At 37.6% G+C, this 17,029-nt stretch overlaps 1 protein-coding gene across 2 annotated transcripts in view; it reads left to right on the top strand.

Moving 5' to 3' along the window:
• Positions 1–16,721, top strand: part of LOC106662814 (monocarboxylate transporter 3) — a 127,011-nt gene extending 110,290 nt beyond the window's left edge. For both annotated transcript variants that reach the window (XM_014387178.2, XM_014387177.2), the window contains 9 exons: positions 9,173–9,476; positions 10,653–10,796; positions 12,149–12,354; positions 12,415–12,742; positions 13,322–13,665; positions 13,730–13,946; positions 14,018–14,193; positions 15,941–16,163; positions 16,235–16,721. In XM_014387178.2, the coding sequence (XP_014242664.1) occupies positions 9,173–9,476; positions 10,653–10,796; positions 12,149–12,354; positions 12,415–12,742; positions 13,322–13,665; positions 13,730–13,946; positions 14,018–14,193; positions 15,941–16,163; positions 16,235–16,629 (2,337 nt within the window). In that variant the 3' untranslated portion in view covers positions 16,630–16,721. The remainder of the gene's footprint in view (positions 1–9,172; positions 9,477–10,652; positions 10,797–12,148; positions 12,355–12,414; positions 12,743–13,321; positions 13,666–13,729; positions 13,947–14,017; positions 14,194–15,940; positions 16,164–16,234) is intronic.
• The last annotated feature ends 308 nt before the right edge of the window (positions 16,722–17,029 follow it).

Raw genomic sequence — 17,029 nt, 5'->3', positions numbered from 1 at the left:
AAAACGATATCAATTATAAACGAAATGTCAATTATTTTATACAATAAAACAACTGTAGGGGCTTAGGTGGCCGCAACGGTTTAGGCGTTGACTTGACACGGCGCTCATCACTGTAAGGTAAAGGTCCTGGGTTCGAATCCAGTGGCCCTGCATTCGAACCCGACATTCTTACAAATGGGCTTTTTTTCAAAAACACCGGCCTCCGAGGGTTGATATACCCTCTGCTGTTACGAACCCTCGTAAAATAAAAATTAAAAAAACAAAACAAAAAAACTGTTTCCTCCAAGAAATGGAACAGAGGACCCAAAGACTCGTTGCCGCTCAAGCACAATTCGTGAGTGGCATTCCTTCTCGCTCCCTATACTGAGCCAAGGAACGACATCCTTCAATTAAATCGGACTAATATTAATTATTTATCCTATTTTCTTAGCTCGGTGTGCCCATAAAAGAAATTTCCACGGGGCCTCCGCGGAACTCTTCGAAATTTGGATTTACATAAACGTGTTTTCTATACTAAAGTATTCATGAGAGGAGCGAACTATGAACGGAAACATCAAAATTTGACCTAGAACCTAGACCTAGTCGATGTTAGTTAACATTAGAACTCTAATTGTAACGAAAATAAACGATTCTCAAAAAAGAACAAGATTTGCCCACTATTCTAATCATTACAAGCCAAAAATACGTGATTATTTATTTATTTTTTTACTGAAAAGTACGATTTTTTAAAAACTTGGCTAAATATCTAATTAACACAATTTTTTTTACCTATATATTTCTGTAATAATAAGTACATTAAAATTCGATAAAACTGTTCAAAAACTTCAGTAGATAATATTAACTTAAAGATGCCAATTTTTTTTTTTGACGTAAAGTCACGCAAACTTAACCCTGAAGGTAGCGAGAAGCCGAAACGCAATTGAAAGTCTAAAACAGCGAGATTAGGCGCACAAGCATGATCCAAAACGACCAAGTAGCAGGTTCATCACCCAGAGATAACTCCGAGACTAGACGCACAAAAATCTTTCAAAAGACAAAACAGCAGTTCATTACCCAGAAATAACACCGAGATTAAGCGTACAAGCATGATCCAAAACGACCAACCAGTAGGTTCATCACCCAAAGATGACCCCTAGACTAGGCGCACAGGCGTAATCCAAAACAACCAAGCAGCGGGTTCGTCACCCAGAGATAACCCCAAGCTAGGCGCACAGGCGTGATCCAAAACGACCAAGCAGCAGGTTCATCATCTATAGATAACTCCGAGACTAGGCGCACAAGCATCTTTGAAAAGACAAAGCAGCAGGTTCGTCACCCAGAGATAACCCCGAGGCTAGGCGCACAGGCGTGATCCAAAACGACCAAGCAGCAGGTTCAGTACCCAAGAGATAACTTCAGAGAATATCTCAGAATTTAGAATATTTCTATGCTGTATTATCAATTCATGATTGTGTAAAACGAGAACCGGTTTCACCTTTTCTGGTAATTCTATTCCGTTTATCCTTGTCGAGTTGGTCTGCCAGACACTTTTACAAATCACTGAAGATGAAGAAATGTGTTGACAGACCAAACCAGCGAGACCGGGCGGACCAGGTGATGGAAACTTACAAACTAAAATCTATTTATCATTTACCAATATTGGAAATAGTAACTATAAACCTACTTTTATAGTTTCCCATGTTTAGTTTAATTGAGGAATATTTAATTTTTAATAAGAAATATGATAGTTCTGAAAATTTGGGTTGTTGTCATTCCTCGAAAATTATCACAAATTCGCACCGAATTAGCTCCCGTGGGAAAACCCAGACGAGAGGGCGGCACTCGAGCCGATATGAATTATGGTCTCGTAGATTCTGCCGGCTCGGCGAGAGGGAAATAATACGTGAAACTGGTGGCAATTGCAGAGGCCAATTGGAAGCGTGTTGGCCAATTTAATGGAGAGTAGACGGCTGAGTTAAAGGCGTGTGTAAACACTTGTTTGCCGAGTGGAGCTTAAGTGGCTCAATGACATCAACGCAACAGAAAACAAACAGCCTTTTACATGATGAATTGCCGGCAAGAAACTGATATCGACAGCCATCTGTCTTCCTGTCACGTCAACCAATATAGCACAGGAAAATGTATGGAGATAAAAAATGTCCGACTCTTTTAATCAACGAGGCTTTAACGTATTCTTACAAACTACACTGTAAAAACCTACGCTAAAAAATAAAAGAATAACTTGAACTAATCTACATCGAAACACAACACATTATTAATAAAAACGATCCATGACATTAATAAATCGTAGGCACAGCGCCAACAATTAGAGGCTTAGTTTGAAAAGAAGCTTAAGATTTCGACTGGTTTGAACCGAATGATCGGAAAAGTTCTTGTTTTTCTATTCTGAACCATTGTCTACTTCCATTGGTCACCTAACATAATATAAAGATTTCTTCAAAAGCCTGTGTGGTGATTGTACGTTTGGTTGATGATCTAAGATGGTCTGCCTAGTCTCGTTGGTTTTGTTATCTGAATCAGCCTACTGCTCCCCAGAGACCTTCCGGCGAAGAGAAATGCTGAAACCCCTCTGATTAAATCAGCACGACTAGGCTATCGAGGATGATCGGAAACGATCAAATTGCATTTATGTTTCGCGATGGGAGTTGTTTTGTCCGGCTTTTGAGAAACTTCACTGATAATAATCGATCATGCTTTGATGGCTGGTTCGCCTCTTGACGCCCTTGCAGCTGGGTCGTCTCCGATTATCCTGGTCTGCCTAGTCACGTTTTGTCATTTCGCCAACTTCGGTGACCAAACTAGTGAGACGAGTCTAATTCAAGACTATAAAGCTGATTTTGGAACTTGAAGTCTGGTCGTCTGAGTGATGTGATCAATAGCCTTAAAGAGGGCGTCGGTGGCCGTAACGGTTTAGGCGTTGACTCGGCGCTCATCACTGTAAGGCAAAGGTCCCGGGTTCGAATTCAGCGGCCCTGCATTCGAACCCGACTGGGCTTTTTTTCAAAAACACCGGCACCCTGAGGGTTTATATGACCTCTGCTGTTGCGTACCTTCGTTAAAAAAAAGCCTTAAACCCGTCATAGAAAGCAACTGTGGAACGGCATAAATTAGGGAGATTTCTTGTTGAGGTCTGCGAGATGATACAGTTTGGCATTATGAGGAAAGTTCCTAGTCTCGCTGGTTTTCGTGGTGGTCGACCACCATTGAAGTACCAAAATGCCAAAAGGCTTATAACAGACTAAACCAGCGCGACTAGGCTGACGGGATGATGGAAAGCGTTGTCTTATTTTGCAATTTTGAAATACCATTTATGATGGCCGAATTGCTATGATAGCTGCTTTGCTACCTGTCATCTAGTGTAAATAAACATTTCTTCTTGAAGTCACGTCTCCATCATCCTTGTTCGTCTTCAGTGTCCAAACCACAGCGAGACTAAGCAGACTATGATTGTGCAAAACAAAGGCAATTATTCATGAATTTTGGAACTAGAAGTATGGTCGTCTGTTTTCTGTGAGCTGTGTCGTACCAATACTATCCAACAGCACTAAGCATAAGAGAATGAGCATTGCAGATTCATATGGTTAATAATGAGTGAGAGTTAAAAAATGACCCCATTGACAAAATATATAACACAAGACATCTACTGACGATGGCGACATGCCGATACGCGTGTGACAGACAAACCAGCTAGACAAGACTGTCCAGGACAATCTAAGATGATCATACTTTATATTCTTTGTAATAATCGTGAGTTAGTCAACGACATAACTGATGATATACCCGACAGACTAAACCAAAAGTTAGGATCAGGATGATAGGATGGATTTTGAAAAGAAAATCTTGTATGATAGAAGACTGTTTGTTATATTACTTTAGGTTTATATTCGGCATCCCCCGAGGGTCCAGGGCATCACGGCTGTATTCGGACCTATCTTGGCTCTATTTCTCTTCAGAAGTGTATTTTCTTGGTTCCTTCCTTTACAGGCCATTAACACCCATCGTCCTCCATCCAGTCCATTCAGTCGATTCAAATCCTCTTCCACTCCATCTCCCTGTGACCTAATCCTTCCCCGGCATAAAACATGCACCTTTAAACGGTCTTCCCTCGTACCGCCAACCTTGCAGCACCAAAATTCTGGATGGCACATCCTCTCCCTCTCCAGTGTCTTTAACCACAGTTTAAATTTACTTTTTAATACTTTTTACTTTAGTAATTATTATTATTATTATTTTTAGAGTAACTCATTTTAGTTTTAACTCCTTTGGGTTTTGTTTAAGTCCGTTTTTGTTACGTTCATCACCACGACAAGGTTTATTTTTGTGTCAAAATGTTAATAATTTTCACTTTAACGTATGTATTATTCTAAAGGGACATTTCTGTCCCTGAATAAATTATTTCTTCTTATTCTTCTTACTTACTTATACAGTTTTAATTTTGCTCAGGAATATTAATAACTGATAATTTGTAGTCTGGTCGTTTCCGATCATCTTGAATGTCAAGTTTCGCTGTTTTAGACTGGCAGTTCAGTGGCGTGTTTGCCCTTTTATAAATAGTTTAGTAAGAAACTACCAAAAGAACTTGTTAGGAGGCCAAAAATGGTCGGACTCAGCCACAATTTTCAGAATAAATGACCAGATCATTGCCGAAAATATTGCGTACCTTTTTTTTTTTTTAAACTTTCTGCCGTTTATATCCCCCAATCTTTTAAGAAGGGGTAAATTGCAATCTTTACCCTGAGAAAAAGAATCATCAGCGACATGTAAAGAATATAGCTTTTTACTGCAATGAAATTTTCGTCTGATTGGGCTCAAGTCATGAAGTTTGCTGAAGATAAAGGGCTGGCAGTTGATTAGTTAAAATGACTATGCGACATGTTATATATTCATTTAACCTATTTTTTCTTTATATGGAAAGACATTTTCTTATTTGGGAATAGAATTAGTGCTTTTCAATGCAGTTTGCAAAAACACGGCATCATTTTCCATCGGTTCCATTTTGAAATATGAAAGCTATCATCCAATCGGTGTTACATAAATCGTTACGTGAAGAGACTTGCGTAATTTCATTTGTCCTCGAAAAAAAGAGATGCTCCCGGCCTATCTGGGATAACGGCTCAATTTCATTCCGACCAATAATTTTTAGGGATTCAGCAATAAGGCGAATCCTCCCGGTCTGCTAAACCCGCAAGACGTCCCCGTCGTGCGTGTGTGTCGGCCTATTTTCCCCGGCTCTTTCGAAAGACATCTCGAGATGTATCTCGAATTGGAATGGGAAACCGCCCTCTGATGGAAAGGAATGACAAAAGCCGTCAACCGTAAAGTTAACAAGTCAACGTCAATAATATCTTTCGAGGGATTTACAATCGATCGTCCGCCGAATTCAACGAAACCGATAATTGGGAGGAGTCGACGCGAAAAATCCCCTGGCTCATTACAACAAACCTTTCAAATATTATTTCTCAAGAGATTTTTCCCTTAAAAAAAAAAAAAATAATTTTGAAGAAAAGTGGCCTCTCAATCATCCCCTTGGGTAATGTACTAAAGGTTCAAAAATATACTTCACGAAGTGTTACCATCTCGTCCATTCCAATCGTTTGCCCAACAATTTTTGAATTCAACATGAATCATTTAAAAAAAAATCTAAGCTATATACATTCAATTGATGTTCTTCCTTTATTTATTTTTTTTCTTGCCAGCTCTGTCAAGTTAGTTCTCTGACTATTGATAGCACCTCGCGGTTTTTTATTGGTTGAGAAAATTTTGCTCTGGTGGTCTTTCATTTTTGATGGTACTTCTGTGACTATTATAATTTTTAATTGGCCCCACACATCTTGAAACTCATGTACAGTCTTACGTACATACATATTATATTGTGGCCCAACGTAAAAGTTTGTTTACTTATCTCAGGGTATTAGGTTTTCCACGGAGAACCCCACCATAAATCACGTTAATTAACACATTCACACTAACTTAGAAGCTTTCATATTATATGACTCCTACTATATAATTAATAATTTTGGAGGCACCGTGGTTTTATGCCGAAAATATAAGAATATACTGATATAATCTGTATATTAATATAAGATATAATCTGTATGAATAGATAAAATTTGGGGGTCACTGGGTTATTTGATATTACACCGGTGCTTCTCTCCTTTCACTCTAAACACCATTAGCCACCACTAGCTCATTTTGGTGGGTCTCATGGAACTGGATATTCGGCTGAGCGCCCACCATAATTTACGCTAATAAATACATTCACACTAACTTATAAGCTTTCATACTATATGTACAGTTACAAATTTTGGAGGCACCGTGGTTTTATGCCGAAAAAATAATAATATACTGATATAATCTGTATATTAATATAAGATATAATCCGTATGAATAGATAAAATTTGGGGGTCACTGGGTTATTTGATATTACACCGGTGCTTCTCTCCTTTCACTCTAAACACCATTAGCCACCACTAGCTCAATTTGGTGGGTCTCATGGAACTGGATATCCGGCTGAGCGCCCACCATAATTTACGCTAATAAATACATTCACACTAACTTATAAGCTGTCATACTATATGTAAAATTAAACATTTGTGAGGCACCGTGGTTTTACGCCGAAAAAATAAAAAATATACCGTATGCAAAACTATCCTTGGCTGGTGAGTCATGGAGTACTGTATATTCTGCCACAGGCTCATGTACACATTCGTAAACATTCAATCTTATAAATACAATAATACAATATCTACAGATAAAATTTGAGGTATTTGATATTTCACCAGTGCCTCCTTCCTTTTACCCTAAAAATAACCCTAATAAAACTAGCTTAGCCACAACCCCCCACCTATTCCCCCACTCACTCACTTAACCGATCACGCTAATAAATACATTCATTCAATCAAACACTCTCGCTTGTAAATTATTCATTCTAGTGTTCTTAAATATACTGAAAAACTTAATTGATATTAACTTTGTTCCATTACAATTTTTTGTATTTTTATTTTTGTCCTTATTCCAAGTTATTAATTGTTAAATTAACCCTTCACTTGTAAACAAGCAAATAAAAATGCCTTTTTCCTTTTGTTTTTGTAATTGGCTGCTTGGCTAAGTGCATACCCTCAACTAATTGGTACTATTAAATAAATAATAGCAATTATAACTCACAGAAATTATTAAATAAGTAAGCACTCTCAACATGACACACAAGAATGACACATTTACACAGAAAACAAACACTTTGAGCCCTGAAGATGATGTCAATAAAGATCGAAACGTTGTCATGATAAAGAAAATGTTTTTCTAAAACCTTTGTCACACCAGACTGCATTTCACGATTTCCAAATAATTATTAAATTTAAATCCATGGATCTAGTTTAATATTTCTTCCCTTTGGTTATTGTAGGTGTGAGGGACAGTGCATTATGACATAAAAAGATCTAAAGATCCTTCCTTGGTATTGCAAAATTCATATAAATCAGTACAATGTTAATTTTTCTAAAAAAGATTATGCCACACAACCCATGGTTACTACGGATTCTGCTCATTATCGTATACAATGGTTGATTAACTTAAAAAACTTTCCTTTTAGCGTAGATTGGCATCTTTGATATCATTTACAGTCGACTTTCTTTTGAAACAAATTTCTACCATACGAAATAGGCATCATTTCATTTAAATTCTCACAATCATTAACACCTTCTTTTCATTGTCACGATGCCCATTTGTCCCCTCACTCAACAAAGAAAGACTTGTGTGTTTTTTAAAAGAATTGAATAATTTGTTTGTTGCATATTGCCAACATGCTAAGCATATTTTCTCCTTGAGCAGTTCTTTGAATATTCCATATGAATATTACACCCGTTCTTGTATATTTTACATGACAAATATTTAAAGTAAGTAATATATNATATATATATATATTTTTTTTTTTTTTTTAAATAAAAATTACTTACTTTAAATATTTGTCATGTAAAATATACAAGAATGGGTGTAATATTCATATGGAATATTCAAAGAACTGCTCAAGGAGAAAATATGCTTAGCATGTTGGCAATATGCAACAAACAAATGATTCAATTAACAATAAACAATCAGCAATTGTAAGAAGAAAAGTAGGATATTCTGGTTTATCAGTCTTGACTTAATATCCACTGAAATTCAGGCTAAACCTGATAAATAAACTAAACTCAATACTTATTTCCTTCTTGACAAAACCTCACTGGGGGCATATTTGCCAAGCAGAAAAACTTAAGATGAAAGTTAACATTGTAAGCAAACCAGTTAAATCTAAAATATCCAAAATAAAACATTGAATTTTTTGTCATTACTATTATTATTAAAATTTTATTATTTTTAATAGTAGTAAATTTCAATTTATTTTTTATAGTTCCACTATGATTTAAATCATGATGGACAATTATTGAGTAGTGATGCATCATCTGTAGTTTGTCCACTTCCAATCTTTTTGGCTTTTCCAGACTTTTGTGTGGTGCAGAAAGTAGCATATGAAATGTGGAGAGATGGACAGTTGCTCAGTTAGTTAGGATGGGCAGAATAACTAAACGTTAGTTGTAACTTGGTCATTTCCAATCAAATTGGTCTGGTCCGTTTTGCTCAATTATGAGATTGCGGACCCAAACCCTTGTTGATGGCGAGAATAGCCTGACGGAACAAAACGATGATTTTCATCTTCCTGCAGACCCTCATGACAAATCACATACATCATCCAGTAAAAAAAAAAAAAAATTTAGGCTATGCTGTTGCTAAGCGCAGATCATTCGTTATTGCTTAATACAATTAGCGTTAAGAAGGCAAGGGCCAGATGCTTGCTGGACAATTTTTTCTTTCTAAAATAAACATCCTTGAAACATTAAAAATTCGAATTTCTTGAATTTTCTGTCCAATTTAAAATAACTTTTTCTATTATAAATGAAATTGTCTTAGGTTCAACAACAATTACCATTGTTATCTTGGCTTTTTCTCATTATTTTCACTAAGAAACTAAACTTTTGTATAATACATATAAATGTGGTCACTAAGTTTGAAGCTTTTGTCAAGGTTGATAAGTACGACTATATTTTTGCAGTCATGAACCTAGCACAGTAATTAAAATTAATGTGTTCCTGTATTTAAACTGAATAATTCATAATTGGTAATTGTTTTGTTTTTTCAGACTGAGAGCGAGAGTTCGGACCGGGGCGGTGGTGGAGAGGAAGGAGTGCGACTGACGGAGGATGACCTCAGCCCCGAGGATGGCGACGCTCTCTCCTTCTGTGAGGTGCACGACATCCCACCGCCACCAGATGGTGGCTACGGCTGGGTGATCGTTTTCGCCTCGTTCATGTGCAACATGATCGTGGACGGCATCGCCTACACCTTTGGAGTCTTCCTTGGCGAGTTCGTCGAATTCTTCGGCGAAGGCAAAGGAAAGACGGCCTGGGTCGGCTCCCTCCTCTCCGGCATGTACCTAAGCGCAGGTAAGAAAATGCTTAAGACACTTTTTTCTCTTAACTTAGCCAATACTTTGGCCGATTCCAGCTTATGTCAGTAGGAATTGTGCGAATACATATCATCACAACCCTATATAAACTTAGAAGTCTGGTCACATTCATTTCCCTTGATTATGGTCACATTCACTTCCCAAGATTACTTGATATTCCTTAGGGTTGGGGTTAAACAACACCTATCTTTCACGCTAATGAATGACATTCATTCCAATAAATTATCATAAAGTCAACACAGACACAACACGAACACACATAAACAGGACATAGTTTAAAGATTCCTATAGCCCTGAGGTACCTGAACAGCGATTTGTACCCGCTGACATGCCTAAAATTATGCACAGGCCAAAATATTTTCTGTACAAGTCAGGACATCTTGAATTGAACAGGTGCTCAACCGTTATATTATCCTTGCATAATGGGCATCTACATGGTCGCATGCTAGCCGAAAGGTGCTCATGAGTTATTCTTGTATGACCTATGCTCAGTCTTGTTATTTTGAACGTTTTATGGGATGTTGTGTGAGACAAATTGTTCTGTGCCTTAGCACATTGGCGAGTCCCGATTCATCAAGAAATTTTATTATTAGGCCCAGCATTAGTGGTTGTATTTTTTCTAGGTTAAATTATACATCCCTGTGGATAAGTGTAGCACCACAGTTAATTATTAACAAGTAATTTTGTTGGAGCTGAGTGGTTATGGTGTCTGGCTTGTATTTGTTACGCTAGCGATTCTGGGTACGAATCCCAGTGACAAGTTTTTTAAAATGGTTTGACCTCCTGTCCACAACTCCTCCACAAAATGTGTATGCCTCAAGTGCCCCTTTTGTCCACAGTGCCCCATTAATTATCTTGTTAGGCTTTTGAGTCTCTTTCAGCTCCTTTTTCATTATAAAAATTATGTTTATGTTGTCAAACTTGTGGGCCAGGCTTTTATATTGAATGCACCTGTCAGCTGAATGAGAGAATGACCATGGTAGAAGTTCTCAAAATTTCCGTGACATTTTGGTTTTCATGGAAATTACTTTCAAAATTATTTATGTAATTGGGTCCTGCATCATTGATGTGTGTTGATTGCATAATTGTATTGTACTTGACATTAATTGTTCACGCATTTTTTTTTTTACATTGAATTTTTTTCCAATTTTAGGTCCTATTGTTAGTGCGCTGACCAACAAATTTGGATGCAGGGCTGTCTGCATTGCAGGGAGCATCATAGGATGCCTTGCATTCGTCCTGAGTATATTTTCACCCAACGTCAACGTTCTCATGATTACGTATGGATTTATGGGGGGTAAGCAAACCGTAGATTATTTTTGAGTCTCTAGAATTATTATTGATAAGTTGTAGTTACTATTTAACTAAACAAAAACAAATCAATTCAACTTGTTATCCTAAGAAATAAATTATTAATAAATAATCAAATGTCATATTTAAAAAATCCATAATTTGTTAAATTATGTATTTAATTAAATGTGACCTTTCTAATAACATCAGATTTCATATTAATTATTAATCAAACACATACGAGAATAAAAATATATCGTAGGTGATTGAACATAAACATAAAGTTCACTAATTTCATGGTCCGCTTGACCAATTAATATATTTTAATTAATTAAGGTTTTTAGTTGAGATAAAAAAGTCAATGGCACAAGCGGGATTCGAACCCATGATCTTCGGCTAGATACGCCTCTGCTCTACCACTTGAGCTATCGTGACCTCGATCCACTCGGACATCAACTTCCTATCTCAACCCCACCTTCTGAATTTTCCCTCCTTTTTACCATTTTTCAAATGTCGTGTAATCGGGTTGGATTCTCGACGACAAATGAAATGGCCACGGAGAGCTATAGTGAAGTATACTTCATTCCAAATCATTAAATTCACTAATTCGCTTGACCAATTAATATATTATAATTAATTAAGGTTTTTAGTTGAGATAAAAAAAATCAATGGCACGAACGGGATTCAATTGAAAAATGGCAAAAAGGAGGGAAAATTCAAAAGGTGCGGTTGAGATGGGAAGTTGGTGTCCGAGTGGATCGAGGTCACGATAGCTCAAGTGGTAGAGCAGCGGCGTATCAAGCCGAAGATTGTGGGTTCGAATCCCGCTCGTGCCATTGACTTTTTTATCTCAACTAAAAACCTTAATTAATTATAATAAATATAAAGCTTTTTTTCTTTTTTAAACAAAACGTTTTCAACCTATGACATGTCTTCTTTAGTGTTAATTTTTGTGTGTAAATTAACACTGATGAGGACTCGTATCATGAGGTCAAAAATGTTTTGTTAAAAATTAAAATTTCATCCTGCAGTATATGTTCAATAAACTACAATACAAAAAAATAAAGTTTTAAAAATAAAAAAATTTAATTAATGTTAAAAAATATATAAAGAATAGAAATCAATAGCCAGTCAAATTACCAGTTAATCAGATTTGTGAGACAGTAGTACTGTCTTAAAAAAGTTTTACCACCAATTATTACATTTAAATTAGAAATTAATATATACTTTGCTGTTTTCATCCTGTAAAATACAATCTATCACTACAAGCAAACTTTATTTATTTCATTTTATTTCTTCCCATTTTTATTGGAATATTATTTGTTGCTTGAGTTTTACAGTATTTTATAATGATTTCAGGTGTAGGATTTGGTCTTATTTACCTCCCAGCAGTAGTATGTGTTGGTTATTATTTTGAAACAAAGCGATCACTTGCAACTGGTATTGCTGTTTGTGGGTCTGGGTTTGGGACGTTTACGTTCGCCCCGCTTGCCACATTCCTCCTGGAACACTTTGGCTGGCAAGGCGCCAACCTGATATTAGCCGGCCTCATCCTTAACTGCGCCGTAAGTGCTTCGTTGATATAAATCATGTTCTGATTTCATTTATTTATGTGATGTCTTTAGGTTTTCGGTGCAATGATGAGGCCGTTGGAATTTCCGAAAGGGCCCTCGTGCAAGCCCCTTCTCCAGAGAATGGCGGACGAGAAGAGATTCCAGATGGAAAGAGGATCGATAGGCGGATCTTACTTCATCGTCCAGCTTCCTGACGGCTCGATGGAGAAACGGATGAAAATGCCCATCAACATCGACCCAGGTGTCCACTCCAGCTTCAATCTCAACGAATTGGTGCCCGGTACGCCCATCACTCCTGTGCCGACCATGGCCATACTTCCGACCATCACTGAGGCCAAAGTGCCCGAGCACAGCGGCTCCTCCGGCGGCTCCAGCAGCGGTAAGCGTTTCTTCAATTTCAAACTTTCTATAAATCCTTTGAATCAGCACAATGGGTTTTCCAGACTGCACTAGGGTTTTAAACAAAGGTTCTTATGCACAATCACTTCTTCTCCCTTTACCGACACTAACACAATCACATATCAACTCTTTAGGTAAGGTTTGAAAGGCACATCAAATTTTGTTTCCCACAACAGTAGAAAACCCTGGTTTTAAATTATTAAGCGTTTTTAGTTAGAAAAACCGTTCCCACACGTGTTGTCACCATATTTACCACCATCCACTTAGTTACAAGAATGCATATTAGTATAAAGTCTTATGCTTCTTTTTAAAAAATTATTTTATCCAAATCTACTAAAATGATACTTCTCCTATCTGTTCCACATACTACAATTTATTTTTGTGTGTTTAGCACCCAGCATAGTGTATTTTTTTTTTTTAAATCTATGTGAGAGTCTAATTTTAAATAGTAGAAAATCCAACAGAATGGAAATTTTATGTTCTCTCTTGAGAGTTATAATACAATAGAAATGTCATATCTTTACCTAGTTTCTGTAGTAAATTATTGAAATTATTACAGGAAGCACAAATGATTTGAAAAAAGAAAAGAAGGAGTCAAAAGATGAAAAAGTTGACAATAATGTGCCAAAGGCGTCCATTCCAAGAAATGCATCACAACCAGCGTTTACGACACACGTTCAAGGGCTACCCAAGAATGGCTCCGTACCGTTCTTCGACCGTATACGCAAGACTAGCCAGGGTGAGAGATTCAAACCGACTCTCCAGGCGATCAAAGGTTCTTCCCGCCCGAACATCAACTCCAACGGTGACATCAGGAGATCGATGCATCTCCGTCTGTCCACCTCTTCAGTCGTCAGCGGCACCAAGAACAACAACTGTGACGACATGTGGTCCAAAACAGATGTACACACTATAATATTCTAACGAGATGGTCAGACAATTTTAATTATAAAAAGTATTTTTTTAGGTGGACACAGAGAGCGTTTGTTTTGCTACTAGCAAAGCGAGCATGACGGCTAGGAAGGAGCTGATCAGACCGCTTTCACGTAAAGACATCTTTTACTCCGGCTCGGTTGTCAACCTCCCGGAGTACCAGTCGCAGAGGTCATTAGCCGGCTACAGGCAGAGTGTTGTCTCCCTGAGGTACCAACACCGTGGCCCTGATGGCGAAGTCGTAGATCCACGTAGGTTTATTTGTTCATTTTTTTCTTCTTCTGTCGTCATACATTCTGAATTCAATATTTTCTTCTTACAGCTGAACTCTGCCCTTGCCTCACTTTGCCCGAATCTTTCAAGTCGGCTCTTGCAGCCATGCTTGACTACACACTTCTCAAAGACCCAGTCTTCCTTCTCATAGGTATCAGCAACATCTTCGGTATGGCAGGGCTATACGTGCCTTTTGTGTACTTAGTCGATGCAGCTGTTCAAGACGTAAGCCTTTTTTTTTAAATATTATTTTTTTAATTAAGCATCATAATTAACAACCATTACAATTTTTGATCAAGAATAACACAAAATTTTAAATCAGCTTGTTTTTGTGTGAAATTGATTTTTTTAAATAAACTAAGTGTGGGTTCCTGGTCACAGCGGCATTGCTGGAAATGAGATTGCGGATAGGGCAGCCAGAGAGGCAGCCATTTAAGGGCAGTTAGTAAGAGAAATTCTAGGCGAGATTATATTTCAAATATAAAATCAGAAATCTGGTATAGATGGGAAAAAGACTGGCACGATGTTGAGGAAAATAAGCATATAGAAATAAAACTAACAGCCTCATCCCCAATCTACCTTTTGGAAAGAAAAAATTATGTGAGACACATCGAGCAACCTTTCTCTGCATAAGGGGCACCTGCGCAGGTGTCAACCGCGTATGGCCAATCCTTAGTCGGGTGAGGACGATCCCTCATTTCCTGCTCAGATTCTCTGAGGGCCATCTACCGGTCGAGCTCTTGACTCGCAAGAGCCTCTCCGACGACCCTGCCCACTGATGCTGCCATCTTTCTTTTATCATACTTTTAACTGTATGTTTAGCGTCAGGGGGCCTGATCGCGATGGTCCGATCTGGAGGGTGGTACGTACCGGCTTTTGCTGCCTCGTCTGCGCGTTCGTTACCCTCCAGGCCGACGTGTCTGGGAATCCAAACAACAACCACCGTTTTTCCGAGAGGCTCCAGCTCCACGTGTTTCTCTAACAAGAGCACGACGAAAGGGTCCACAGAGAACCTGTCACGTATAGCCCAGACAGCACTCAGGGAGTCAGTACATACGAGGAAGGCTGAGCCCTCCCCATTTTACCTTAATGATGATCATAAAATAGTTTGAATGCTTCGTAGTAATAATAGAATTTTTTTTCATCAAGTCAGATCCATATTATTTGTGAATTTTCTCTTTATCATGAGCATGTATGACTTCGAAGTTTTCTCTGATAGAATTTTGTTTTTGGATTAAACTCTAAATCGGTTTGTTACAATCACAATTTGAGAATAGACCAGGAAGCAAGGGTCATGTGGGTTTTTCTTTCTATTGTCCACTTAGCCAGATAATCCTTTTCTGTCTCTTTGTGCTTACATTTTGTTGTAATTTCTCCTTGAGATCTGCAGAGTGATGAAACATATAGTTTGGTCATCTTAGTCTGTTTAGCTTGTATGTACACTTTCATTGGTGGGTTTGTATCCTTGTATAATATTTCTTACTATAACACCAAAATGAAAATGCCAAAACGATTATTGTAAACAACCTAATTTCATGTATGTTTTGTTTTGACATTTCATCATCTTTAATAATGCACCATACAGTGAATTACAGATTAGGATAAGTAATAGTTAAATGTGGACCAGTTTAATGAAATAAATACTGCCATAATTACTGCTGCTCTGTAATTTGATTGTTGTTTTGGGTTAAAAAAAATTAAACCATTTGAATGTTAGAAAGAAGCTTTACAGAAAACCCAACAAAGAAGACACGACTTATTTACAAAATCCAATTGTAAATACAAGTTGGGGATTTTATTTACCTCAGATCCTTTAAAACAGACCAAATATTGTAATAATATAATATGATATTGATAATTAAAAATATTATGGGTGGCCATGTTTTTGCCTCTCTGTGTATGTTCATCATTCTTCCATTCCATTTTAATTTATTTATCCTCCAAGTTTATTTTTTGTTTGTTTCTTCCGTAGGGTATTGATCAAGGATTGGCTTCATTTTTACTCTCCATAATCGGGATAACGAACACGATAGGTCGTGTCCTTTGTGGCTGGGTGGCAGATTTCCCTTCAGTAAATTCTCTTCTACTCAACAACTTAAGCCTCGTTGTTTCTACGATTGCTGTCACAGCGACTCCTTTCTGTAAATCGTATGCCGCCTATGTCACGATGTCGGTATTCTTCGGCCTTGCTATCTGTAAGTTCCATCCACTTCTTTTTAGCCTTATTTGGATTAAATTCGGATTTGAAATTTATACTATTTTACAGCTGCCTATATTTCATTGACATCGATTATTCTCGTCGACCTCCTTGGTTTGGACAAACTGACGAACGCATTCGGACTGCTGATACTTTTCCGTGGTGCAGCAGCTATCGTCGGCTCTCCTCTCGCTGGCGCAGTATACGATGCGACTAAGACGTACACGATACCGTTTTACATGGCTGGCTTCTTCTTCTTAATGTCTACGATAACTTCGTTTATGGCGCCGATGATGAAGCGTTGCACCAAACAGGAACCAGAACCTGTCATGATGGACGCTCTCACACCGATCGACGAGGATGACGAGGAGAATGAAGACATCCCAGAGATCGTCGAAACTGCCCCTTCTCCCGGCTCTCAGATGAATTCAATGGAAATTAAACAAATAGAGTCCGTTTTATAAGCCTAATTTGTTTCAATTTTCAATTAATATGATGATACGGCGATTAGAATATTATCCTAGTTCTTTTTTTTTTTTTTTTTTTGTAAATTTTTCTACAACATTTGTGATAATTTTTAATTTTAACCTTTCTCTCTTGGTCAATGTAGTCAATTACTGTAAATGAGAAATTATTTCCCCTCCTGAACTTCATTCTCGTGTTTTCACTGTAAATATGAAGTGCGAGTAGCATAGTATAGGACCCAAGCCAAAGCAGGACAGACAGCAGTCGCTTGCTGAGCACAAAATTTTGACGAAAAGAGTAGTGCAGGTGTGAAAATCCACCTGAAAATTGCTTACCCTAACAAAACAGAAACCTTGTGTATAGACATCGTTAATTCTTTAATAATATTAATAATAATGT

This window comes from Cimex lectularius, unplaced genomic scaffold (assembly GCF_000648675.2).
Source record: "Cimex lectularius strain Harlan isolate CLEC.00 unplaced genomic scaffold, Clec_2.1 scaffold45, whole genome shotgun sequence".
Taxonomy (NCBI): Eukaryota; Metazoa; Arthropoda; class Insecta; order Hemiptera; family Cimicidae; genus Cimex; species Cimex lectularius.
The sequence above is the reverse complement of the archived record's forward strand: the minus strand, read 5'-3'. Positions and strand labels throughout refer to the sequence as shown.